Source organism: Sus scrofa, chromosome 6 (genome assembly GCF_054392235.1).
Source record: "Sus scrofa isolate SSC_HxYL_T2T_F1_AM1 chromosome 6, Sscrofa_HxYL_maternal_Yorkshire_Landrace_v2.0, whole genome shotgun sequence".
In the NCBI taxonomy this organism is placed as follows: domain Eukaryota; kingdom Metazoa; phylum Chordata; class Mammalia; order Artiodactyla; family Suidae; genus Sus; species Sus scrofa.
The window spans coordinates 51,335,881-51,363,316 of NC_139388.1; the positions used below are offsets into that span (position 1 = coordinate 51,335,881).

The window sequence follows — 27,436 nt, forward strand, 5'->3', positions numbered from 1 at the left end:
AGGACATTTCTCATCCCCCACAAGCCCCCTTGTGCCTCCCAAAGGTTACCACCAGCCCAATTTCTCGCTGAGTACTTTTGCCTGCTTTCGAGCTACGCGTAAATGGAATCAGCTATCGCGTCTGGCTTCTTTCACCCAACATCATGTCTTTGTGATTCTTCCATGCTATTGATTTCTTTGCAGCTTATTTCTTTGGTTGCTGTATAGGCCTCCCTCCTGTGACTATCTATGGTTTATTGATTGATTTTTCCTGTGATGGGCATTTGAGTTGTTTCCAGTTTGGGCTGCTGTGAATAATGCTACTGTGATCCTTCTGGCCTCTGTCTGTTGGTGAACAGTGTGCAGGTCTGTAGGGTGGATCCCTGGAGTGGAATAAGTGTCATGGTATTTAGTATGATTCTGCCAAACCTAGTACGGGAGTCACTTGAACCAAAGGTCTCAGGATATTTTTGCTCCTTTCTTTTTTTTCACTGAAAGACGCACCATGGATGGTTTTTTGGATTTCTTTTTAGGGCTGTACCTGCAGCCTATGGAAGTTCCCAGGCCAGGGGTCAAATCAGAGCTACAGCCGCTGGCTTACACCACCACCACAGCAACACAGAATCTGAGCCGTCTGCAGCCTACACCACAGCTCATGGCAGCTCAGGATCCCAGACCCACTGAGCAAGGCCGGAGATTGAATCCTCATCCTCATGGATACTAGTCGGATTCATTTCAGCTGCACCACAGCGGGAACTCCAGAGGTCGGTTTTTAATTAAAAAAAATTTTTTTTTTCTTCTTTTCTTTCTTTTTTTTTTTTTTCTTTTTTAGGGCTGCACCTGCAGCATATGGAAGTTCCCAGGCTAGGGGTCAAATTGGAGTTGCAGCTGCCAGCCCACACTACAGCAATACCAGATCTGAGCTGCATCTTTTACGTATGCCGCAGCTTGAAGATCCTTAACCCACTGAGTGAGACCAGGGATTAAACCCCCATCCTCATGGATACTATTCAGGTTCTTAACCTGCCGAGCCACAATGGGAACTCCCTAAAATAAAAAAATAAAAAAATCTTTTATTTTAATGCTTTTTGGACACACCCATGGGATGCAGAAGTTCTGCAGCCAGGGATTGAACTTGCACCACTGCAGCAACCCAAACCACAGAAGTGACAACACCGGATCCTGACTCCTGAACCACCAGGGAGCTCCAGGATGGTTTTTTTCAGATCAGAGCATTTAGACAAGCACAGAGCTCATTCTCTTTGGGTTTTCCATTTCGTGGCAGGCACATGGTTTCAGACATGCTGCCTTCTTTCCTCCACCTGCCTTTTCTCTTCTTTCTCCTTCGACCTCAGGGGTGCTCTCCATGCTGTGCTGTCTATCTAGCGCTCAGCCCAGCGCATATGAAGCACCCGCATCACACAAGGTCATGTAACGGCCCTGGCTGAGCCGAGCCTGCAGTGGGAGAGTGTCTCCAGGCCCCAGGACTCGGAGAAGCCTCAAGGGAGGGAAAAGGCTCCTGCACTGCTTTGAACATGTGCTGCCCTCGTGGCCCTCAGACAATAACACTGACAACCACAAAGGGAAAGAATTATGAAGCAAACCATGAAAACTCACGAAACAATCAAAGGATGCATTTAATAACATCCACATCAAGAGTTATTTTAATGAGGATGTCAGGGAACGAACATCAGAAGACAGAGATGAAAAGCGGTATTTAAAATACCTACAAATCAATGAGAAATTACGATCTAGAACGCACAAGAAACAGCTGCCAGTCAGCAAGAAAAAAAGCCACTCTGATTTTAAAAATGGGCGAAAAGGGAGTTCCTGCTGTGGTGCTGTGGAAACAAATCTGACTAGTATCCATGAGGATGTGGGTTCGATCCCTGGCCTTGCTCAGTGGGTTAAGGATCCTGAGTTGCCATGAGCTGTGGTGTAGGTCACAGAGGCGACTCGGGTGCGGCGTTGCTGTGGCTGTGGGGTAGGTCAGCAGCTGTAGCTTCAATTCTACCCCCGGCCTGGGAATCTCCATATGCCGCAGGGGCAGCCCTAAAAAGCAAAACAAAGGGGGTGGTGAAGAGCGAGTTCCCTTGTCATACAGCAGGTTAAGGATCTGAAGCCACTGGAGTCACTGCTGTGGCCTGGGTTTGATTGCTGGCCCAGGAACTCCTGCATGCTGCAGGTGCAGCCAAATAACTAAATCAATGAAAATGGGCAGAGGATGAGCGGGTGACAAGGAGACTCAAAACTCTGCCAGGCACCTAAGAAGAGCCAGCAATTATTGGTAAGAGATCAGGGAAGTGCAAATTGAAACAATGGTGAGTCATCGTATTGGTCTGGCAAAAATTAGAAGCTGGAAAATGCCAAGTGGAGTTTGGGGCTGTGGGGCCCTAAGAACCCTCGTGTACTGATGGGCATAGCCGCTCCTGAGGGCCATTGCCACCGCAGGCAAATTAAATGCGTGTTTGGAGCCGTCACCCCCAAAGTAGCTAGCTCCTGGGTGTGCACACCGAGACATTCTCCCTCAGTTCCGTGAGCCGACACACACGAAGGTGGTCACTGCAATGTTACTTCTGGGAGCTGGGGGCAGCCCGGGCGCCTCCTCTCCAGGTGGGAGGTGAGTAAACAGAAGGAGGCAATCACCAGGGAGGCCCGCACACCCCCCACTGCACAGACCAGGTGTCCATGGAGCAACGGGGGCAGGTCCTAAAACACGTAAGGATGACTGACCAAAAAAAGAAACACTATTAATATCTTATGATATAATGCACAGTGACACAGAATAAATTTCTGTTGTATATACAATTCTAAGGAAAAACTTAGCATTTACTATACAAGCATGTATTATATTGGGTATGATAGAGAAACTGTAATTGTACTATATGATTATATTAGCCTAAATATCTAATTATATAATTATGCACTATATAATTCAACATGATACAAACTTATGCACTATATATTACAATTGTATCAGTAAGTTAATACACCTAGCAATCTATTATACTTCAAACATTTTTTGTGTAATTTTTTTTTGCCCATGCCCTCGGCATGTGGAATCTCCCAGGCCAGGGATCAAACCCGTGCCACTGTAGTGACTGGAGGTGCTGCAGTGACAATGCCAGATCCTTAACTGACCGCACTACAGGGGACGTCCCCGTGTATAGTTTTAAGAACATGACCTGGGGAGTTTCCGTCGTGGTGCAGTGGTTAACGAGTCCGACTAGGAACCATGGGGTTGTGGGTTCGATCCCTGGCCTTGCTCAGTGGGTTGAGGATCCAGCGTTGCCGTGAGCTGTGGTGTAGGTTGCAGACACGGCTCGGATCCCGCGTTGCTGTGGCTCTGGCGTGGGCCGGTGGCTACAGCTCCGACTGGACCCCTAGCCTGGGAGCCTCCATATGCCACTGCAGAGGGGCCAAGAAATGGCAAAAAAAAAAAAAAGACCAAAAAAAAAAAAAAAAGAACATGACCTGAATATGAGGTACTGCCGCCCCCTTGGATATCTGTGGGTTCCCCATCTGCAGGTTCAACTAACTGCGGATCAAAAAAATTTTTTTTTGAATTTCAGAAAGTTCCAAAAAGCAAAACTTGAATTTGCCACAAGTCTGCAATTATTTCCACAGCATTTAGATTGTATGTAAAACTATTTTTACATATCATTTACATTGTATTGGGTATTATATATCATCTAAAGATCATTTAAAATATATTGGAGGAAATGCATAGGTTATATGCAAATACTACACAATTTTATATAAGGGACTTGGATAGCCACAGGTTTTGGTATCCAGCAGGGTCCTGGAACCAAGCCCTCAAAGGCTGCTGAGGGACAACTGTAATTCTCACAATAGTCTTGTGAAGTCAGTACTCTTATGTTGCCCATTTTCCAGATGAGGAAAACAGAGGTGGAGTAACTTGCTTACATTCACACAGAGGCTGAGCCAGGGATTTGAACCCAGAGTCAGGGTTCCTAACCATTCCACTTTACTGTCTCCGTATGGAATAAAATCTCCCAGTTAGAAGAAAAAGCCAGTTCATCACCAGGGTTAGGCCCCAACCCCCAGAATTGTAATTCTCTGTCTCCCCAGGGCCTTTCTGAGCCACATAGGGCTGCTAGCTGGACCACACTTCATGCAGATGAGTGGCCTGGGCTTTGTAAGTAGGGGAGCCCTGAGAGAGGCAACCAGCTCCTTCTTGCTCCTGGACGCCTGTGGGAAGGGGGGCTGGAAGAGATTAGGTGCTCTGTGGAGCTGGGGCAGAGCACCTCTGCAGTTTCCTAAAACAGGCAACTATGGAACTGGAGGCCCAATGTAGGGTTCCACACACCTGGGCCTCCTGCCAGGCAGGCAACCTTGTGCCTCTGGCTTCAGTTTTCTCATCTGTCCACTGGACTAATTTGGAGAAGACCTCACTTTCTGGGGTTGTAGAGAAAATTCCATGAGGAAATCAATAGAGCCTACCAGGGACTTCTGTCATGGCTCAGCGGTAACAAACCTGACTAGTATCCATGAGGATGCAGGTTCAATCCCTGGTCACGCCCAGTGGGTTGGGAATCTGGCCTTGCCGTGAACTGTGGTGTAGGTCCCAGATGTGGCTTGGATCCCGAGTTGCTGTGGCTGTGGTGTAGGCTGGCACCTACAGCTCCAATTCGATCCCTAGCCTGCCAACTTCCATGTGCCACTGGTGTGGCCCCAAAAAGAAAAAAAAAAAAAAATAGAGCCTACCACGTGGTAACTGATTGACACAGGGATCAATTAAAGTATTATTATTAAGCTGTAGGTTACACAAAGCAATATCTTGCAGTTCAATAAAATTATACATAGGAGTTTCCTTGTGGTGCAATGGGTTAAGGATCTGGTGTTGTCACTTCAGCAGCTCTGGTCACTGCTGGGGTGTGGGTTCAATCCCTGGCCCAGGCACTTCCCTATGTTGTGGGTGCAGCCAAAAAAACCGCAAAAACTATACAGAGTAAGAACCACATATTTTTATTTCCTCTTCCAAAAAAGTGTAAATAATAGCAGGATTGTTGTAAGACCGAAATAAGATGCAGTGAAAAGATCTCAGCTCAGGGCCTGAAATGTGACAGGCATACAAAAGATGTCTGCTACGGCTGTTATTCTTGCCTCATCAGTTTTTATAATAATGACGACGATAATGATGCGAGCGACACTTACGTAACACATTGTGTATTAGTACAGTTTTTAAATACAATTTTTTTTTTCTTTTTAGGGCAGCACCCGCGGCGTATGGAGGTTCCCAGGCTAGGGGTCTAATCGGAGATGTAGCCAAAAGCCTACACCACAGCCACAGCAACGCGGGATTCAAGCCGCGTCTGCAACCTACACCACAGCTCAAAGCAACGCCAGATCCTTAACCCACTGAGCGAGTGCCAGGGATCAAACCCGCAACCTGACGGTTGCTAGTCGAATTCGTTTCTGCTTCGCCACGAGGGGAACTCCAGAGTCTTTATTTTTAATCACTATGTCTGATGGTTTTTAAAGCCGGGAGACCTGGTGCATAACCCCGACATCAAGCAGGGCCTTCCCGGCTCAGAGCCTCAGTTTGGACTTTGTGAAATGGGAGGAGAGAGGAGAGAGGGTAGCTACCTCCTAGACACTCTCCCTTAACACCTCCCACCCGAACGTGCACCTTTGGCTAAAGTCTGGGATCTGTAGGCGGGGCTCCGTCAAAGGGGCGTGGTCTTGTCGTCGGGGCCCAATGGAGACCGGAGGGCGGAGACCTCCTACCAGCTCTGAGCTGCACGCGAGTCTTCCTCGCAGTTCCATCTACCCCGCGGGTGCCTCTGGGGTTCCCAGAGGTCTCCGACCCCAGCCGCCCCCGGCCCGCCCGCCCGCCCAGCCTGCGGCCCCCTCCTCCTATTCCCTGACCTCAGCCCCGGCTCCTCGGGCCTCGACATCATGGGTGACGGAGGAGAGGGCGAAGATGAGGTCCAGTTTCTGCGGACAGTACGTATCTCTGTTAGGGGTCTCTGGGGTCATCTCTCGGGTTCCTGTGAATGTTTCTCTGTCTCTGGATGTCTCCGTCGTGTTTGCTGGTGGTCTCTAAGATTCGAGGTCTCTTCTACTGTCCTTTGGGTGACTGTCACTGTCTTTCTCCGTTTCTGTCTCTCTCAGTCTCCCCCACCTTTCTCGCCTTAGAATTAGTAGAATTTGGGACTGCAGGATGGGGAGGGGAACCTTCTGCCACCCTTCCCTCTGATACTAGCGGGTTGTCCCAGAGAAGGGGGCCGCTGAGGGAGCACCCCCTCCCATCACTCTGGAAGCCGGCACTTGGGGAAGGTGATTCTAATTCCTGAGCTTAATTTAGCTGCCCCCCTCCCCCACCACCACCTAGCTCTAATTCTCTTCTTGCTCCAGACTCTGACCTATTTAAATTCTTGGGAAGGGGGCTGGGGTGGACTGGAGGACCCAGCTCCTTTGAACTCCCAGCTCTTGAGGGTCTCCTGGGGTGGGCGGGTGGGGTCTCTCTAGTTCTAGGTCTTCTTTTTTCCCCCACTTGGTTTTAGGGAGGAGGGTCAAATATGGCTGCCAGTGGTCTCTGGGGGGGTGCCTTTTTCTATCTGTCTCTTTGGATTGTTTGTGTCTGTATCTCTCTCCATCTCTGTCTGCTGGTCTCTGTCTCTGGCTTTGTTTTGCCGGTTTCAGGCCCTCTGTGTTTTTTCTTGCTGTGTCTCCAGCTCTGTCTCTCCCCACTTCTCTGATCCCCGGCTGGGGGGCAGGGATGGGAACGGGAACAACAGGTGTCCCTCCCAGAATAGCCCGCTTTTCTGGGGCCTGGGCAGGGGCCGTGGAGATGATGGGGGAGGGGCTGCCCCTGGGGAGTCCTTCCCACTTTTCCTTCCCAGTGGTTCAGCCCCGTGGGGGTGGGGGGGTTGTGAGTGTGGGGGTATGTTCTCTCTTCTGGGCTAGGTCTGCTGACCCTGCATTAGCCCCTCCCCACGCCCTCTGGGCCCTGGGAAATGCTGACACAGCATTCTGGCCCCAGAATAGGACCCTGGTGAGCCGGGTCTGGTTTCCCGGGAGGGAGGGATGAACAGCTGAGGCCCGTAGTGAAGGATGGGGACAGCTGGACATTCAGCCACGGGAGAAGGCCTAGCTTCACCCTAGGCTCTTGCCCCAGCTCCAGCCCCTTAGCAGACACCATGGGTTGGGCTCTCTCTCCTCCTCCCCAGACCTAATAAGACCATGGCCATGGCCGTCAGCCCCTGAACAGCCACTCTACCTCAGGCCCCATGCCCAGGCCCTCAGCCTCCTGAGACATCTAATTATATCCTCGCTGTCCTATCTTCTGAGGTAGGGCCCTATCTTTATCTCCATGGGAGATTTGAGGGAAACTGAGGCCTGAGTGGTAGGGTTATGACCAAGGTCAAGGCCAGGAAGTGTCATCTCTGGATCTCCCTGGGGCCCAGACCTCCTGCTTTCATAAGAGGAACCCTGGGCTCAGTCTTGCCAGAGTAGCCAGGGTTGGGCTCTAGAGGCCTGGCCTTGGCATCTCTTGGCCTCATACTGGGTCCATGTCCTGGAACTTTATTGAGGTTTTGTGCTGGTTTTTTCATACATTTGGGATCTCATCCCGCCAGTAAGAAGTAGAGCTTATCTTGCAGCCAAGTACATGCATATATGCACATATATGATAAAAAGTCAACTTTATTGAGCTATAATGGACATGCAAGAAACTGTCCTGATTTTAGGTGTTAGAGTTGGGAAACCACACACACGCATGTAACCACATCATAATCGAGACATAGAAAGGCTTCCTTTACCCCAGAAAGTCCCCTGTGGCTCTTTGCAGTCATCACCTGGCCCATGCGTCATTTCTCATGTTTCATATGAAATACATGCTCGTCCGTCTTGCTGCTTTTGCTCAGGGTAACATTTTGGACTTTCAACCACGTAGCGTGTACCAAGAGCTCATTTCTCTTTGTTGCTCAGTAGTCTTCCATTGAGTGCATTTGTTTATCAGTTCACGTACTGATGGACATGTGGGTTGCCTCCGATTTGTGCTGCTATGGTTGAATCGGGTGCGTTTATACACCTATTTTTAGCTGAAGCATGTTTCATAAAACGTAGGTAGCCCTTAGAGCAGGAAGGATATGCTGCTGTTTTCTGTTGTTGCTCTACTTTTATTTCACTTTTTAAGTATGTTCGTCACGGGCCCCCAAATTCATTTTATTTCCTTTTGATGGGTGTCAACGTCCAGCTCTGCTCAGGCTGGAGTTCCTCAAAAGCACAGCCCACCTCAGAACTTCCTGGGAGCTAGTTAATGGTCCAGATTTGCTGCTGACCTTAGATCTACTGAGTCAGGCTCTTGGTGTTGAGAGTGAGACCTGGGCAGCGAGGACTTTTTTTTTTTAAGGGCCGCACCTGCGGCACATGGAGGTTCCCAGGCCAGGGGGTCGAATAGGAGCTGTTGCTGCCAGCCTACGCCACAGACACAGCCACAACCTTTCAATTTTTAACCAGGCTGCCCCCGACTTCATTCTGATGCAGGAGAAAGTTAGAGAATCATTGGCGTAGAGAGTAGGATCCTTGTCTCTGGTTTATAACTTGGTTTTGCCATTTGCCCGCTTCCTAACTTTGGGCCAGTGATTTTTATTTTTCTCTCCGAGCCTCAATTTCCCCATCTGGAAAATGGGGACAAAAATATATATCATAAGGATTCAAGGGGTCCATGCAAATAGCTCTCTGAGCTCATCTCCTCTCATTTTCTCCCTTACTTCTGATGGCAGCACCACTGTTCTGTCTCCCTTGCTTTTCCTGAATACCCTGCTCCAGGCTGCCCCCCTCTTCCTGGAACGTTCTTCCTCTAGAGATGATCAAGCTCGATTCCTTCTCGTTATTTGGACAAGGCTTAGCTCAAATGTCACCTCCTTGGAGAGGCTGTCACTTTACCCCCCTCACTGATGTCATCTTTACCCCAAAAGCCACTCCCTTACATCACCCTGGGTTATTTTTTTCCATAACACTTATCACTGACATTAAACTTATAAATCTATTCACCTGTTCTTTGCATCTCCCCCCACAAGGATGTCAGCCCCACAAGGACAGGGATTCTGTCTGCTTTATTTACTGCTCTGTATCCAGTACCTAGATCAGTGCTTGGTACACAGCAGGTGCTCAGTCAGTATCTAGCAGATGAATGTAAAGCCCTGTGCAGAAGGTCTAATAGACAGCAAGTGCTTAATAAATGCAAGCTCTATGATCCTTATGCATACATGACACATGCCAGGATGTCAGAGTGGGGCTTATAGGACAGAGCAGTCCTGCCAACAGGTCAGATCTCTCTCCGTCCTCCCGAAAGACTGTGGGCAGCCTGTGTGGGATGAAGTCCAGGACTGGGACATGTTTCTGTGATTTTTCTGGAAGGGCTGGAGGCTATGTGACTTCAGGCAGGGCGCCTAAGCTCCTTGAACCTGTTTCCTTGGCTGTAAAGTGGGATAATCACTGTGTTACTCAGCAGTTACGAGCCAGAGTCTCCATCAGTTTCGATTTAAACCCTTGTCAGTGAAAGTGTTGAGGATGCCCCTTCCTAGATTTATGCTGGTTATAAAGGTATGCGGGTTACTCTGCTAACATATCAAGACGTGGCCTAGTGTTCTAAGAGTGTGGCATATAGAGCCTTGGGGTTAAATCGCAGCTATGTTGGATGTGGGCTGTGTGACCTAAGGCAAGTTCCTTCACCTCTCTGGGCCTCAGTTTCCACAGGTTCACATAATGGGACTTACCGCAGAAGGCTGTTGTGACGATTACATGAGTTAATACAAGCTAAGTTCCTGGAATGGGGGCCCAGCACATAGAAACTTTTCTTAAAACTTTAAAGTGTAGTCTTGAGATGATTTCACATTGAGAGAAAAGTCACAGGGTTAGCTTTAGAGAACTCCATCTGGCCTTCAGTCTTTTTCCCCGAATGTTAAGAAGTGGCACATCTGCTTTATGGTTCCTTCCTCCCTCTCTCTCCGTTTTTCCCCCTAAACTCTTTGGGAGTAATTGGTGGACACGATACCCGGAACCCCTAAATACTTCAGTGCTTATTCTCCTAAAAAACAAAGGCTGTCTCTCACAAAACCACAGAGTAGTTATCAAAATCAGGAGATGGCTCATGGCAAGGACACCCTCATCTAATTCACAGTCCGTGTTTACCTTTCTCCACTGGGTCCCCCCCCCCCACCCGCCCCCATCCTGGAGCCAGGCCAGCCTCTGGCATTGCCTACAGGAGTCATTAGAAAGCATTGACCCCTTACTTATCATTACCCCTTAAACGACAATTAGAGGAGGCTGAGTTTAAAAGCCGCTCAACTCCAGGTGCTCCTATTTCCCATCCTCTAGTGACTCCCCTTGCAGACCCCCACCTGGGAGGCCTTGGGAGCCAGCTGGGCGGGGGTTCAAGTCCCAGCTCCTCCTCTTACCAGCTGTGGCCTTGGACCAGCCCTGTCTCCTCTTTGAGCGGCGGGTTCCCCATTTTAATATGGGCGTGACACTGGCTCCCAACTCGTGGGGCTGTGAGAAGTGGGTAGAGTGCCCGGCAGGGGCCCCTCCTCGGTAAACGGCGAGGGTGGCGGCATCTGTGTCATCACGAGAAGGGCGGGGTGTGGTGGCCGCGGCTGCGGGGCGCGGCGCCGGCCGCCGGGCCGCCCTGACCCTCCGCCGCTCCCCAGGACGACGAGGTGGTCCTGCAGTGCAACGCCACGGTGCTCAAGGAGCAGCTCAAGCTCTGCCTGGCCGCCGAGGGCTTCGGCAACCGCCTCTGCTTCCTGGAACCCACCAGCAACGCCCAGGTCTGTCGGGAGGGAGGGACAGGGGGTCTCGGGGGGTCTCGGGAGCGGGGAGGCCAGCGCTCAAGAAGAGGGGTCTGGGAGCCTGGAGCGGGGACCCGGAGAGGCTGCGAAGAGGGAGAGGGGCTGGAGGTCTGAGGATGGAGAGCCAGGGTCTGGGGGAAGAGGCAGGGGGTCTAAGGTGACAGGGGGTCTGGAGCTCAAGAGGGCATCTGAAGGCTGCGCTGCCGGCCGGGAAGATGGCAGGGGCGCTGCGGCATGGGGGTCAGTCCCTGACCTGGAACTAACTTCTGCGGGTGCAGCCACAAAACAAGGAAAAGAGAGAGAGAGGAAGGAAAGAATGAAAGAGCAAAAAAAGGAGTTCCCTGTGGCTCAGTGGTAACAACCCGACTAGTACCCATGAGGATACAGGTTCAATCCCTGGCCTCCCTCAGTGGGTTAAGAATCCCACGTGGCTGTGGCTGTGGTGTAGGCCGGCTGCTGCATCTCCGATTTGACCCCTAGTCTGGGAACTTCCATATGCTGAGGATGTGGCCCTAAAAAGAAAAAAGAAAAAAAGAGGGGTCTGAGGAGCGAGGGGCAGGGGGTCTGAGAGGGCAGAGGGTCTTAGATCAGGGTAAAAGGGCCTGGAAGGTCACAGGGGTGCCAGAGCGGCCTGACCGGGGAGGTGGTTGGAGGCTGAGAGGTGGAGGGAGGCTGGGGTCTGAGTCTGAGGACACCACAGGGTCTGAGGGAGGAGGTGGCCTGGGGGGATGGAGTGCTTCCTGGGGGAGAGAGAGAGAGACGTGGGACTTGATGGCGGGTGAGGCCAAGGGTCTGAGGGGACAGAGTCTTGGGTCCAAGGGGCAGGGTGTCTAAGTGCCTCAGGTGATAGGGGGTGGACTGAGGTGGCAGGTGTGACTTTGAAGCAGTGTTCACAGGGTCCGAGGGAGGAGGCAGGAGCCGGGACGTCTGCTAGTGATGGAAGGGGGTGGGGCTTCCTTTGGGATTGGGAGAGATTGGGGTTATTTGCAGGGGAGACTCCATTGCAGTGTGTCTGAGGTGGGGGAGGCTGCGGGCTGAGGCTTCCTATGAGATTAGCCAGGGTGTGGAAACTTCTGGGAGGTCCAGGTAGGGCGTGGGGATGTGAAAGAGGAGACAGAGCCGAGGTGTTTCCTGCGCCGATGGTGGGGATTCAGGGTGTCTGAAGTGGGTGGCAGAGGGCAGGGCTTCGTGGAGGGTTGGGGCTGGGTCTGGGTCTCTCAGGGGCGTGAGTGCTTAGTATGGGGCAGAGGGTGCACCAGCACTCAGGGGCCTTCAGCACCCCCTTCCACCTCTCCGCCCCCAGAATGTGCCCCCCGATCTGGCCATCTGCTGCTTCGTCCTGGAGCAGTCCCTGTCCGTCCGAGCCCTGCAGGAGATGCTGGCCAACACCGTGGAGGCCGGCGTGGAGGTGAGGCTCCCTCCCGAGTGGGATGGGTGGCAGGGACGGGTGGGCAGACCTGGGAGTCGTTTACCAGCTGCTCTTCTTCCTCTCTCTGCCCTGCCCCCCACAGGCCCTCAATTTGGATAAGTGGGTAGGTCTGGCCTCGGGTGTCATCTGTCTTTCCCACCTCTCCTGACCCCAGGCCGGCCTCTGGAGCCCACATCCTGCACACAGAGGCTGGGGGGTCTCCTCCGTCTCAGCTGTCAGGGTCTGTGATGCCCAGAACTGGCCGGGCAGGAAGGCAGGAAGGGGGTGGGGGCTTCTGAGCCCCGCCCCCGTTCCCCCCACTCCGCCTTTCTCCTCTTTTTTCCCTTGTTCCCCAACCCCCATCCCGGCTCTTCTCTGCATGGGACCTCACCTGCCATCACCTCCCTCCATCCCGAGTGTGAGTCTCCTCCGGTCCAGGAGTGGGTTTGCCATGTGACCATATGGCCCCATCACATGGCCCCCTCAGAGCATGGGCGTGTGAGAGCCGGGATGAGGGGCATGCTGTCAGAGAGCGCCCGGGTGTACCCTCTCCCAGAGGAGGGCCATGTCTCCTTGAGCCCGGGGGGTGTGCGGTAGCACAGGGCAGGTCCCTATGGGTGATGCTGCAGCGTTTCACAACTGGTAGGACTGTACCGGTGCACAGCCATGGTCATGACAGGAGGGAGCAGAGGGCGCCAAGGTCCATGGAACACAAGACACGGGGGCTTCCCTGAGTGTCCCCAGGTATCTGAACCTCTGGAAGAGGGGTTCAGCCCTCTGAGTGACTTTGGGGCCTCGTTAACAAGTTGAAGGAGGCAGGGCTTTGGGGAACATAAAACACCCCCTGCACAGGCTTGTCGGAGACAGAGCCCCTGCTTCCATGGGCAGGGAAACTGAGGCAGAGACTCTGCTGTGGGTCTGAGCTGAGCCTTCTTTGCGTCCAGGCCGGAGCATGGTATTTTGCTGGGGGGGCATAGTCCCACCTGGGCCAGGGCAGAGGTGGCAGGGGGGCTCTGTTCTCACTCTGTGCCCTCTCTCCCCCCCGCAGTCCTCCCAGGGCGGGGGCCATAGGACGCTCTTGTACGGCCACGCCATCCTGCTCCGGCACGCGCACAGTGGCATGGTGAGTGCATGCGGGAGGCGGCACGGGCAGGGGCCGGGAGTGTGGTGCCGGGCCCGGAGGCTGACTTCCCCCTACAACCCTAGTATCTGAGCTGCCTCACCACCTCCCGTTCCATGACTGACAAGCTGGCCTTCGACGTGGGACTGCAGGAGGATGCGACAGGTCAGGGGCTGGAGGGAGAGGGCACGATGGGGACACTGCAGGCAGGGGGCTGCAGAAGGTCTGCAGAACCCTGGGCATGGGCATGGCAATGTTCTGGGGGCAGAGACGGGGGCTCAGGGCTGAGAGTCGGGGGTGTGGCTGGACACATTCTGGAGAGAGAATCCGAGGGTGGGAGCCAGGGACTGGGAGGCAGAGAGGTGGTGGCAGTGATAAGAGAATTGGAGGCAGAGGGCCTGGGAGGCTTGGTGGCTGGGAATGCCTTAGGGAAGAGCATCCTGGACCACCACCATCCAGACAGCCCCCTCCTGCCCTCACCCATAGGAGAGGCCTGTTGGTGGACTACACACCCGGCCTCCAAGCAGAGGTCGGAAGGAGAGAAGGTTCGAGTAGGGGATGACCTCATCCTCGTCAGTGTCTCCTCTGAGCGTTACCTGGTGAGCGCCCCCCCCCCGCCCCCGCAGGTCCTACACCCCCCCACCCCTCTCCCCACCCCGTGGCTGGAATTGACCCACCTCCTCATTGTTGGTGGTCACTGGCCCCAGGGTCCTGGCACCCAATTTCCAGTTTCCATCCAATTTCTGGTTTCTTTCTTTTTCTTTTCTTTTTTTCTTTCTTTCTTTCTTTTTTTTTTCATCTTTTTAGGGCCCAACCCTCATCATATGGGAGTTCCCAGGCTAGGGTTCAAATCGGAGCTATAGCCGCTGGCCACAGCCACAGCCACAGCAATGCCAGATCTGAGCCACATCTGCAACCTACACCACAGCTCAAGGCAATGCCAGATCCTTAACCCACTGAGCAAGGCCAGGGATTGAACCTGAATCTTCATGGATGCTAGTCAGATTCGTTTCCTCTGAGCCACGACAGGAACTCCCAATTTCTGGTTTCTGATGCCCCGTTTCCCGACTTGATCTCCATTTCCTGATCTAATTTTCTGTCCCCCATCTGCCGGTTTCCTGGTTTCCACCCTTGGTTTCTGACTGGCTCTGGAACTCTTGTCGCCCCCACCCCCATCATCTCTGACCATTGCATCCTGGTTGCCTTCAGCACCTGTCGACAGCCAGTGGGGAGCTCCAGGTTGACGCCTCCTTCATGCAGACACTGTGGAACATGAACCCCATCTGCTCTGGCTGTGAAGAAGGTGAGGACCCCAGACTTTTGGCCCCTAAAGTGAGACCCCCCCCCAAAAACAGACCTCCAGTATCGCCCCTCAGATCCCAAATTATGACCCTCATGCTTAGATCTCCAACTGACCTCAACTCCAGAGCCCTGGGGCTCAGACCTCCAAACCCCGAGCTCAGCATCAGATGCCAAATTCAGACCCCCAAAGCTCACATGCCAGACTCAGGTCCCGGAGGTCAGACCCCTAAACTCAGATCCAAAGCTTGAAACATCAAATTTGAAGCTTATCCCTCAGACTCCAAGCCTCAGATGACTTAGCTCCCCCCAAACCAGCCCCCCGCCATTCAAACTCATCCCCAAACTAAGACCCCTGATTCAGACCCCAAAACTCAGACCCCCAGCTTCCAACTATAAAGCTCATATCTCCCCACACTCAGAGACCAAATCTAAGGCTTCCAAACCTCCGACCTCAAACCTCAGATACTGGCCTCAGATCTCCAAAATGGCCCTCAAAATTCAGACCCTGACTTCAGACCTAACCCCTATACGTCTAATCCCAGACCCCAAAGCCAGCCCTAGAACCCAGATTCCACTGTCGGGGAATGTTAGACCCAAGTCTCTGATGATGTTCTGTGACCTCAACCTCAAAAATCCAAACTCAGCCTCTTAAGCCCCAGACCCACAAACCTCCCAGCCTCATCCCTGGATCCTTAGACCCTCAAACTTAGATCCCAAGTCTCATGCCCCCACTTCCAGCCTCACCCTGAGCCCAAATCTGAGGCTACCACTTCGTACCCTGAAACTCACATATCCAGCTGCGGACCCCCGCCACCAGCCCCCAGCCTCCTGCAGGGGAGAAGCAGGGCTCCCAGGCTCCACATTGGCTCCGGGCCCTTCTGCAACCCCAGCTCCCCTGTGACCACCGTCCCTTGCTCTGTCCAGGCTATGTGACTGGGGGTCACGTCCTCCGCCTCTTTCACGGACACATGGATGAGTGCCTGACCATCTCCCCCGCTGACAGTGATGACCAGCGCAGGTCTGGGCTGGGGGCAAGAGGGCCTGGGGTCTTGTGTTTGGGGGCGGTGTGGCAAAGGCTGGCGGGGGGCAGCCTGGCACCCTGTGGGGGGATTAGGGAGCAGACTCTGGGTGCCTGGAGCCTGAACCCCTGCCCTCGCTCTCTTCCACGTGCACAGACTTGTCTACTACGAGGGGGGATCTGTGTGCACCCACGCCCGCTCCCTCTGGAGACTGGAACCGCTGAGAATCAGGTAGGGGGGCAGGAGGCAGGCTGGGGAAGGGGCTAGAAGTTCCTGGGGGGCCTGGGAGGAGAAGAGGATCTTTTTTTTTTAAGGGCCACTCCTGTGGCCTATGGAGGTTCCCAGGCTAGGGGTCCACTCGGAGCTGCAGCGGCTGGCCTACACCCCAGCCACAGCAACGCTGGATCCTTCACCCCTGAGTGAGGCCAGGGATTGAACCTGCATCCTCATGGACACGAGCTGGGTTCTTAACCTGCTGAGCCACAATGGGAACTCCGAGACGAGGGTCTTGAAGGAAGAACAGAGGAAGTGATTGGAGGGTTTTGGGGAAAATCTGGGATGCCTAAGAGAGAAATGAGGGTTCTCAGGGTCCTCGAATCCCAGAGAAAAAAAAGGTCTTGGGGATGGTGAGGGTTCCCGAGGGAGTGATCAGTGTCCTGAGTGACACTCTGGGAAGTGGAGGGGAGAAAATGACAGCTCTGGGAAAACTGGGACACTGGAAACATCTGGGGCGCCCTGAGGAAGTGGTGAGGGCCTAAGAGGAGACTGGGTTCCTAAATGAGGACTGGGGGGTCCTAAGAAAGATCTGAGGGCTTCGAGGGGGGGGGGCACCCTGGAAGAGGGCTAAGGGCTTTCACCCGAGACTGTGGTGTCCATGGGAGACCTGGGGGCCTCGGACCCCCTCCTTATCACCCTCTGCAGCTGGAGTGGGAGCCACCTGCGCTGGGGCCAGCCGCTTCGCATCCGGCATGTCACCACCGGGAGGTACCTGGCGCTCATCGAGGACCAGGGCCTGGTGGTGGTTGATGCCAGCAAGGCCCACACCAAGGCCACCTCCTTCTGTTTCCGCATTTCCAAGGTCGGTGGGGGTCAAATATCCTCCCTCAGCTGGAGCCCCAAATCCCACCCCAGCCGCCCCCTGCCGTCTCTCAGCTCTGCCTGCCGGCTGACCTCTGTCCCCTACCCCTGCAGGAGAAGCTGGATACGGCCCCCAAGCGGGACGTGGAGGGCATGGGCCCCCCTGAGATCAAGTATGGGGAGTCACTGTGCTTCGTGCAGCATGTGGCCTCGGGCCTGTGGCTTACCTATGCTGCCCCAGACCCCAAGGCCCTGCGGCTCGGCGTGCTCAAGAAGAAGGTGGGTGTCTGGCCAGGGGAGGTGTGGGGTGTAGGCAGGGCCAGGAAGGGGACTGGGGCTGGTCATGCTTGAGCCTTCAGGAGGTTGAGGATGGGATTGAGAAAAAGACAATGACTGAGAGAGAAACTAAGGTTGAAAGAATGGAGTTCCTGTTGAGGCTCAGTGGTAATGAACCTGACTAGTATCCATGAGGATGCAAGTTCAATCCTTGGCCTTGCTCAGTGGGTTAAGGATCCAGTGTTGCCACAAGCTGTGGTATAGGTCACAGATGGAGCTTAGATCTGGTGTTGCCGTGACTGTAGTGTAGGCTGGCAGCTGTACCTCTGTTTCAACCCCTAGCCTGGGAACTTCCATATGCTGAAGGTGTGGCCCTAAAAAGGCAAAAAGGAAAAAAGATTGAGGAGTTCCTGTCGTGGTACAGCAGAAACGAATCTGACTAGGAACTATGAGGTTGTGGGTTCGATCCCTGGCCTTGCTCAGTGGATTAAAGATCTGGCGTTGCTGTGAGCCGTGGTGTAGGTTGCAGGCACGGCTCGGATCCCACATTGCTGTGGCTGTGGTGTAGGCCGGCGGCTACAGCTCCGACTGGACCCCTAGCCTGGAGACCTCCATATGCCACCGGTGTGGCCCTCAAAGCACAAAAGAAAAAAAAAAAAGATTGAGAGAAGAAAAAAGATATGTGTAAATGTATGGAGAGAGAGAGAGTACACTCGACATGGAGACAGAAAAGTAGAAAAAGTCAGAGACAGAGAAAGGAAAGACAGAGCCAGGCAAAGACAGACAGTGACAAACAGACAGAATAGCATTCAGCCAGTCATTGAGTCCCCCAGTTGCTCTGGACGTATGTGTGGAAAAACAGGTGAGCTATAAAAATAGGTGCGCAGACACCATGACTAAACTGTCTCTGGTGGAGTACACAGTTTTACAACTGAAGAGTGGGCAAGCTACTTTTGACAGCGGGGACAGCATGTGCAAAGGTCCTGAAGTTCGGATGAGGTTGATCTGTTGCAATGACAGAAAGGAGATCTAGTTTGGCTGGAGGAGAGTGAGTGAGAGGGAGGGGTGAGTCGTGGGCGATGAGCACAGAGAGGGGATGGGGACAGGTCGTGTTAGGGCCTTGGGGGACATGGTGAGGTTCCCAACCTTTTCCCTGTGTGAGATGAGTGGGCCAGGGAGGTGACCTGATTCGGGTTCACGGGGCTCCTTTTATGCTTCTGGGAACAAGCCAACTGGGAGGGCAGAGCAGGGAGGCGTGGCCAAAAAAATACCCCCAAACAATGAAGTTTAACCTCTAATGCCTAGAACAGAGTCACTCAACAGACTCACTGGGTGAATGAGTGGGAAGCCTAGGGCGGCATCTGTTTGTGAAAAATGAGGCCTGAAGTGATACCTGAGTAGAGGATGTAGAGATGCGCTTGGGCCAGAGAGGGAGTCAGCAGCAGGTGGATGGTATTTACAGCGCCCTGGGCAGGTCAGCTCAGGGGAGAGCCAGCAGCCATGATGGTCCCACCTCCCAGAAAGGTGCTCAGGCCTTTGTCTGGGACGCGCTCAGTTTGGGGTGCCACTAGAGCTTTGCGGTGGGGAGGTGTAGGCAGTGGTAGATAAAGTGGACAGAATCTGGCCTGGGGACAGACAGACTCAAAGAGGGACTGAGAGAGCAAGGCAGAGAGAGATGGAGAACGTAACAGAGAGACAGGGAGAGAGGCAGAGGGGGGACAGACATGAGAGAGACGGACAAAGACAGAGAAACAGAAATAAGACAGACAGATGGAAACAGAGAGACAGAAAGGAGAGACAGCAAGGGAACAAAAGAGATTGAGAATGAAAGACACAGGGACAGGTGGAGAGGGCTAGGAGGAGGGGGGGCTGAGAGATTCGGTGGAGAATGGGGGCAGTTTAGGGCTAGGGTCTGGCGGAGGTCTGGGGAGCATGGCCCTGGGTGACAGGGCCCCCTCCTGACTTCTCTGTCCCACCACTGTCAGGCCATTCTGCACCAGGAAGGCCACATGGACGATGCACTGTCACTGACCCGCTGTCAGCAGGAGGAGTCCCAGGCAGCCCGCATGATCTATAGCACTGCTGGCCTCTACAACCACTTCATCAAGTGAGCCACCTGGCCACTCTGCCGTGGGGGGCTGGGGGCGGCCACAGCTTGACCCCCGTGCTCCTGGTGTTCATGCCCCTGACCTCTGACATCTCTGCCTCTGACATCCGCACCTCTAACAAACACAACCTCTTGACCTCTATACGCTTGATCCCTAACCTGAATGCCACAACCATGCCTTTGACTTCACCTCCCTGATCACCACCTAATCTCACACCCCTGACACCCAGACCCTCGGATCCTGGACCTCCCTAGCCCTGACCTCTGCTTGCATGACCTGTCGCTATGCAGGTACAGGTCCCAGTCCCAGCTCTGGCCCTTGGCCACTGTATGACCCTGGGCCAATGCCGTCTCTCTGAGTCTCAGTCGGTTAAATAGATGTGCCTGTGGGAGTCCTTCGAGGGACAGGGTTTGGGGGGAGTCGCTTCTGGTCCCCGGCTGACAAGTGTGCGGTCCCCACAGGGGCCTGGACAGCTTCAGCGGAAAGCCACGGGGCTCTGGGGCCCCGGCTGGCACAGCGCTACCCCTCGAGGGCGTCATCCTGAGCCTGCAGGACCTCATCGGCTACTTTGAGCCGCCCTCGGAAGAGCTGCAGCACGAGGAGAAGCAGAGCAAGCTGCGCAGCCTGCGGAACCGCCAGAGCCTCTTCCAGGAGGAGGTGAGGCCAGGGCCCGGGAGGGCGGGGTCTTTGGCCGGGGCGGGGGGGGGGGGGGGGGGGCTGTGAGAGCAGCCGCGTCTGCCTGGACCCAAGGGAGAAGTGGTCTGAGAGGCAGGATGGATGAAGAGACCTGAGGAAGGATCCTGCCTGTGTCAATGGGGTGGGGGGTGGTCTGGAACACGTGAGGGGGCGGGGCCTTGAGGAGGGTCCGGTCTGGGTTAATGGGCGAGGCTTTGGTGAGGGGCGGGCCTAAGGTGGCGCAGGGGCGGGGCCTGCGAGAGCCAGAACTTTAAGGCAGGGGCGGGGCTTGTTCCCACACCTGGGAGGGGAGGCGGGGCAAGGATAAACTCTTGGCCCTGGAAGGCCTGGAGGCAGGGCCTGGGAAGAAGTCAGAGGATGAGCTGCATGAGGCTGCTGCACTCAGGGGCCCGTGTCTGTAGGGGCGGAGCCTTCGGGGTGGGAGGATAGAACCCCAGTGGATCAAGGGGGCCGAGGCAAGGCCAGAATGGTGGGTCTTTCTTTGGGTATCTGGGAAGGGAGTGTAGGGAGGGACCTCAGCTGAGTCGGGGGCTGTGAGTCTGTGTGTGTGAGAGGACCTAGGGGGGAGATACAGTGGCACAGGGTCTGAGTGGGCGGGGCCAAGCGGGGCGGGAGGAGGGGGCTGTATTCCCCATCCGCCAGAATCTGAAGTCTCCACAGGGTGATTGGGAAGAAGTTCATTTAAAGTCCTCCAAGTTGGCCCCCCTTCCTAGGGACTCCTAGTCTAGTGGGAAAGGCAGACCTAGAAATGGTAATAGTAACAATAACCGAATTTACTTATGGAGTGGAATTAGTATACACGAAGCATTTAGAATAGTAGCAGCACAAAGTAGACTCTATTTGTAGACTCTATTTAAGTGTCCGTGGCTATTATTACCTTGAGTTTAGCTCTTACTATGTGTTAAGGGCACTATATACTGACCCCCTCCCTGTAGCCCCATGGGGAATTGTAATTCTCATATTACTGAAGCTCAGAGAGATTAAGTAAGAGCCATCTACTCAACAAATAGATTGATGTGGGGGAGGGGGATACGGCTGCCCACAAAACAGACAAAACCGCCTGTCCTTATGGAGTCTATATGGGGGGGTATAGGTAATCAATAAACTAGGAGGATTATACAGAATATTAGATGATGATAACCGCTAAGGAAAAAACAAAGCAGGGCAGTGGTAGGGAGCACCGGGGTTGTTGCAATTGAAAATAGAGTGGTCAGGGAGTACCCATCATGGCGCAATGGTTAACTAATCCGACTAGGTTGAGGGTTCGATCCCTGGCCTTGCTCAGTGGGTTGAGGATCTGGCATTGCCATGAGCTGCGGTGTAGGTTGCAGACCAAACTTGGATCCTGTGTTGCTGTGGCTCTGGCGTAGGCTGGTGGCTACGGCTCCAATTAGACCCCTAGCCTGGGAATCTCCATATGCTGTGAGAGAGGCCCTAGAAAAGGCAAAAAAAAAAAAAAAAAAAAAGAAACTAGAGTGGTCAGGAGTTCTCGTCGCGGTGCAGTGGAAACAAACCCGACTAGGAACCATGAGGTCGCAGGTTCAATCCCTGGCCTTGCTCAGTGGGTTAAGGATCCAGCGTTGCTGTGAGCTGTGGTATAGGTCACAGATGTGGCTCAGATCCCACATTGCTGTGGCTCTGGCACAGGCTGGCAGCTATAGCTCCGATTCAACCCCTAGCCTGGGAATCTCCATATGCCACAGGTGCAGCCCTAGAAAAAAGGCAAAAAAAAAAAGAAAAGAAAAGAGAGTGGTCAGGGAGGCTGACCTGATAGAGAGGCAGCCGGGCACACAGCTGAGGGAGGGACAGAGGGGCAGTAGAGCAAGTACATAGTCCACGAAGTGGGAGCATGCGTGGCAGTTTCCAGAATAGTGAGGAGGCCAGTGAGGGGAAGTATGGGAGGAGATGAGGGCAGAGAGGTGACAAGGGCCAGGCCATGGTGAGGACACTGGCTCCGGGAGTCCCAAAGGGTTAAGTCTTTGACAGTTACAACTAGTTAGTGGCAGACTGCTCTGTGTGACTCCGGCTGGCTGTGATCTCTACCACGACACGCTGCCTCTCTTGCTATGGGCCCAGGATATAGACACAGCAGTTGTCCGGCAGCTCTCTTTGTAGCGGCTGAAACTAGAATTAGCCCAAAGGTCCACCACCGCTACAAAGAATCCACAGCTGTGACACATCCGTACGATGGCTGTGGAGGCTCCGCAACAATGGAGATGAACAGACTCCCCCCACATGAAACAATGCTTTTGAATCTTAAAACATTCTATTGAGCAAAAGAATCCGCGTGTATGTCCTGAGGAGGAGAGGAAGGAGAGGCGTGGGAGTGAAGGTGCACAGGGAAGGGTTCCCGTCCCAACATGATGTCCTTGAGGAGGTGGGTTCAATCCCTGGCCTCACTCAGAGTGTTAAGGATCCGGAGTTGCTACAAGCCTTGGTGTGGGTCGCAGATGCAATTCTGATCTGGCTGTAGCTCCGATTCGACTCCTAGCCTGGGAACTTCCATATGCTGCAGGTGCGGTCCTAAAAAGCAAAAAAAAAAAAAAAAAAAAAAGATAGGGAGCTACCTGGGGATACACGGCTGCCACTAGTTGTTGAAGGAATGTGAATTGGCCAACCTAAGAAAAGCCAGGAAGGGAGGTCCTGGGATTCTGGGGATGACGCCTCTGTTTTTCCCACCTCAGGGGATGCTCTCCCTGGTCCTGAATTGCATTGACCGCCTAAATGTCTACACCACTGCTGCCCACTTTGCTGAGTTTGCAGGAGAGGAGGCAGCCGAGTCCTGGAAAGAGATTGTGAACCTGCTGTATGAGATCCTGGGTAAGGGGCCTCAGTCTTGACTCCCCCAGAATAGCCCAGGCTTCCAGTCCTGTTGGGTCTGACCCCTCTTTCCACCCTCAGCCTCTCTGATCCGTGGCAATCGTGCCAACTGTGCCCTTTTCTCCAACAACTTGGATTGGCTGGTCAGCAAGCTGGATCGACTGGAGGCCTCCTCAGGTAGGAGAACCCAGGGGGAGGGGACAGGGGACAGGGGCGGGGAGGGCAGGGCTTCAGCCATCTCACCTCTCACTCTGATCCCTGGGCAGGGATCCTGGAGGTGCTGTACTGTGTCCTGATTGAGAGTCCTGAGGTCCTGAACATCATCCAGGAGAACCACATCAAGTCCATCATCTCCCTTCTGGACAAGCATGGGAGGAACCACAAGGTGGGCCTCTCATCCCCTCAATTCTGCACTTGATCTTTCCCCACCCCCCCTCTTCACTCTTACCTGGACTCCTCTGCCACATGCTTCTAGCTCAATACAAAGGTCTCAAACTCCTTGTTTTTGTTTTTGTTTTTATGGCTGAACCTGTGGCAAATGGAAGTTTCCAGGCAAGGGGGTGAACCAGAGCTATAGCTGCTGGCCTACACCACAGCCTCATCAACAACGCCAGATCCGAGCCGTGTCTGCCACCTACACCACAGCTCATGGCAATACCAGATCCTTAACCCACTGAGCGAGGCCAGGGATCGAACCTGCAACCTCACGAATACTAGTTGGGTTTGTAACCCACTGAAGCCACAATGGGAACTCCTCAAAGTCATTCTTAAATGGATTCTGGGCCCCCGATATGCTTCCTTAGATCTTTGAAGTGTTTTCTAAATGTCTAATGTAAATGCAGGCGGCTGCATATACACGCTCCAGTTTGCCACAGGTCCTACCAGTCCCCACTGAATTAATTATTTCTAACCACCTCATGTATGGACAACATCCACCTGGCCCCGAAGATGCACGTTGGTGACCCCCGCCCATCCAGAACCTCGTCTTGGTCTCCGTGCTCTCGCACTGACCCGGCCTTTCACTCTTGCCTCCGACTTCTCACCCCTTGCTCCCGTCTCTCCTTTCCTCCTCTGCTGATGCCCGATCCCATCCCCCACAGCCCCCTGCGTCTCACCAGACCTTTCTCTTTGACCTTGATCTCCCTGTGTCATCCCTGACCTTCCCGCTTTCACCACCTCTTCTCAGTCACATCCCCACCTCCCACCCTGGGACATCATCCTTCTGGCTTCCCACCCTGGGTCTTCCATGGACCACACCCTCCCCGCAAGTGCCCTCACACCTTGACCTCTGACCTTGACCCCTAGGTGCTGGATGTCCTGTGTTCCCTGTGTGTGTGCAATGGTGTGGCCGTGCGCTCCAACCAAGATCTCATTACTGAGAACTTGCTCCCTGGCCGCGAGCTTCTGCTGCAGACAAACCTCATCAACTATGTCACCAGGTCTGGCCCCCCAACCTTTGACCCCAGAGCTTAGAACCCTCCACCACCCCGCCCCGACTCAGAGACTCCACTCCGGTGAATGGCCCTTCCTCCGTCCCCCACCCCCGGACTTAATGCCAGTCCCCACCCCTGTCGTGCTTGTCCCAGCTTGTCCCTGGCTTCTTACTTCTCTTACCCTTCTTCCCCAAACTCTTTCTCCCTCTGTCTCTTCCTCTTTCTCTCTTTCTGTGTTTGCTCTCTTTGTCTGTCTGTCTATTTCTCCTCCATCTCTTTTTCCAGGTCTTTCTCTCATCTCTCTTCTCTGTCTTTTGACGTCTCTCTGTCTGTCTCTGCCTCTGCTTTCTCTCTCTGTGTCTCTGTCTCCATGGCTCTGCCTTTCCGTTTTTCCTGCGTATGTGTCTCTTTGTCTTTTTCCCTCTCCCCCCCAGCCTTCCCTCCAGCCTGGCTCTCTTCTCCAGCCCTCCTCATCCTCCTCTTCTGTCCCATTTCTCCTGCAGCATCCGCCCCAACATCTTTGTGGGCCGAGCAGAGGGCACCACGCAGTACAGCAAATGGTACTTTGAGGTCATGGTGGACGAAGTGGTTCCATTCCTGACAGCTCAGGCCACCCACCTGCGGGTGGGCTGGGCCCTCACCGAAGGCTACAGCCCCTACCCTGGGGGCGGCGAGGGCTGGGGCGGCAACGGGGTCGGCGATGACCTCTATTCCTACGGCTTTGACGGGCTGCATCTCTGGACAGGTACCTGGACCCTTGCAGGGGACCCTTGACCCCAGGGTTTCGAAGGCTCTCACTGCACGCTTTGGGGTTCTTGGGATCTGGACTCCCCCAGACACGCTGACGTTGACCCCTGGCTCCTCATTTCCTGGGACCCTAACCCTAGAGCTTCCAGAATCTTGGCTCCAACCTGTTTCCTCATAACCTCCCGAACTCTGCCTCCGGAAGATGTCTGACCTCTGACTTGAGATTCCAGAAAGCAGCCCAGATGATTCAGAGCTCTGATCTTTGACTCCTGACCCCAAAGCTTCCAGAACCCTAGCTCCAGGACGATTTTAATCTCTGACCCCACAGCTCTAAGGAGCCTCATCTCAAGGGAACTTTGACCTCTGCCCCAATCTCTAAGGAACACTTGACCTTAGGGTTTCTAGAATCCAGACCCCATAGGATCCACTAGCATCTGCCCTTTGTCTCTTGAGACCCTTGGTTTCATTGGCCCTCTGACTTCTGACTCCTCCCTGGTGTCCCTGGTGCAGGACACGTGCCACGCCTGGTGACTTCCCCAGGGCAGCACCTTCTGGCCCCCGAGGACGTGGTCAGCTGCTGCCTGGACCTCAGTGTGCCGTCCATCTCCTTCCGCATCAACGGCTGCCCCGTGCAGGGCGTCTTCGAGGCCTTCAACCTCAACGGGCTCTTCTTCCCCGTCGTCAGCTTCTCGGCCGGTGTCAAGTGAGGACTTGCCCCTGCCCCCTTGCCGGTCCCCGGACCTGGGACTGTCCCGAGACAGCTTCTGCAAGCACCCCATGGCCTTCCATGGGGCCAAGACTCAGCAGCCTACCCTCAGGACTGACGGGGCAGACCCCTAGGTCAAGGTCCCCATGACCTCTGCATGATGGCAGACACTCTCAGTGTCCTCAGTGACCTCAGCTTCTCCCCAACCTCTAAGTGCCTCCCCGATTTCACGATGACCTTCTAATGATTAATAAGACTCTCCCAGTGACCTCCCAAATGACCTCTGACTCTCCCAATGACTGTGTCATTGCAGTGACCACCAAATGACTCCAGAATCTGGCAGGGATCTTTTTTTTTTTTTTTTTTTTCCATGGCATATGGAAGTTCCCAGGCTAGGGGTCCAGTCAGAGCTGCAGCTGCCGGCCTATGCCACAGCCACAGCCACACCAGATCCGAGCTGCATCTGCAACCTATGCCACAATTCATGGCAATGCCAAATCCTTTAACCCGCTGAGCGAGGCCAGAGATTAAACCCCCGTCCTCATGGATACTAGTTGGATTCTTAACCTGCTGAGCCACAGTGGGAACTCCCCGACAGTGGCCTTCTAATGAGCACAAAGCCTCCCAGTAACCCTCCAGGGATCTTGGCCTCTCCCAGTGACTCCATGCTCTGAACACCTTCTCACCGATGAGGTTCTCCCAGTGATATTCTTTTTTTTTTTTTATTTTTTTATTTTTTTTTATTTTTGTTTTTTTGTCTTTTTGTTGTTGTTGCTATTTCTTGGGCCGCTCCCGCGGCATATGGAGGTTCCCAGGCTAGGGGTTGAATCGGAGCTGTAGCCACTGGCCTACTCCAGAGACACCACAGCAACGCGGGATCCGAGCCGCGTCTGCAACCTACACCACAGCTCATGGCAACGCCGGATTGTTAACCCACTGAGCAAGGGCAGGGACCAAACCCGCAACCTCATGGTTCCTAGTCGGATTCGTTAACCACTGCGCCACGACGGGAACTCCTCCCAGTGATATTCTAATAGCCCCACAGTCTCCAGTGGGGGTGACGCCAGTTATTTCAAAGACCTCGCAATAACCCCATCTTTTCCCCATGACCCAAGCTCTGAGCATGACCTCCTCACCATGCCAGGGGCAATTTAGTGTTTTCTCCAGGTCACACCAGACTCTCAGGGACTTCCAAATGACTTTCTTTTTGGTCTCCCCCAAACCTTCTGGTATCTCCAAATGCTCTGCTTTGACCCAGGGCCTCCTCCAAAGGCCCTTCCATGATCTTGGATTAACTCCCCAGGGACCTGACTCCTACTTTCCCTTTTTGGTTTTCCAGCAATTTCCATTGGCCTCAGGCATTTTCTCTGACTTTAGACTCTCCCAGGATTGCCCCTTACCCCCACTGAGCACAGACCCTCCTCTATAAACGGTCGTCACCAGCTTCCCCGCTCTCCCACCCAGGGTGCGGTTCCTCCTTGGGGGCCGCCACGGCGAATTCAAGTTCCTCCCTCCGCCTGGCTACGCCCCTTGCCACGAGGCTGTGCTCCCACGAGAGCGACTCCGTCTGGAACCCATCAAGGAGTATCGGCGAGAAGGGCCCCGGGGACCCCACCTGGTGGGCCCCAGCCGCTGCCTCTCACACACCGACTTTGTGCCCTGCCCGGTGGACACTGTCCAGGTACTCTCTGCTCTGCAAGGACTTCCTGGCGGGGTAGACTCCCTGAGCAGTCAGGGAGGTGGGGAGCTCAGCCGGACACTGGGGACCTTGTTAACAGATGGGGAAACTGAGGCAGATCAGAGGCAAAGGAATCTCTCAAGGCAGAGCCCCAGTTTCCAAGAGTCCTCATTATCGACCCCTAAGGAAAGGGCTGTTAGTGCCCCCAATATACTGTGGAGGAAGGTGAGGCCCAGAGAGGTTTAGC

The 27,436-nt window shown here is 54.0% G+C and overlaps 2 protein-coding genes across 4 annotated transcripts in view; both read left to right on the forward strand.

The window, feature by feature from the left end:
• NFKBIB (NFKB inhibitor beta) overlaps nucleotides 1–27,436 on the forward strand; it is a 1,076,695-nt gene that overhangs the window by 698,776 nt on the left and 350,483 nt on the right. The window lies entirely within an intron of this gene.
• RYR1 (ryanodine receptor 1) overlaps nucleotides 5,749–27,436 on the forward strand; it is a 117,937-nt gene continuing 96,249 nt past the window's right edge. For 2 of the 3 annotated variants that reach the window (XM_084958575.1, XM_084958576.1), the window contains exons 1-20: nucleotides 5,749–5,949; nucleotides 10,659–10,778; nucleotides 12,103–12,207; nucleotides 13,256–13,330; nucleotides 13,414–13,492; nucleotides 13,814–13,926; nucleotides 14,537–14,630; nucleotides 15,554–15,647; nucleotides 15,805–15,879; nucleotides 16,570–16,726; nucleotides 16,840–17,004; nucleotides 18,987–19,108; nucleotides 19,571–19,766; nucleotides 22,490–22,625; nucleotides 22,707–22,802; nucleotides 22,892–23,010; nucleotides 23,931–24,064; nucleotides 24,562–24,803; nucleotides 25,316–25,508; nucleotides 26,976–27,192. In XM_084958575.1, coding sequence (XP_084814701.1) covers nucleotides 5,902–5,949; nucleotides 10,659–10,778; nucleotides 12,103–12,207; nucleotides 13,256–13,330; nucleotides 13,414–13,492; nucleotides 13,814–13,926; nucleotides 14,537–14,630; nucleotides 15,554–15,647; nucleotides 15,805–15,879; nucleotides 16,570–16,726; nucleotides 16,840–17,004; nucleotides 18,987–19,108; nucleotides 19,571–19,766; nucleotides 22,490–22,625; nucleotides 22,707–22,802; nucleotides 22,892–23,010; nucleotides 23,931–24,064; nucleotides 24,562–24,803; nucleotides 25,316–25,508; nucleotides 26,976–27,192 — 2,580 coding nt within the window. In that variant the 5' untranslated portion in view covers nucleotides 5,749–5,901. 3 annotated transcript variants of the gene reach the window in all.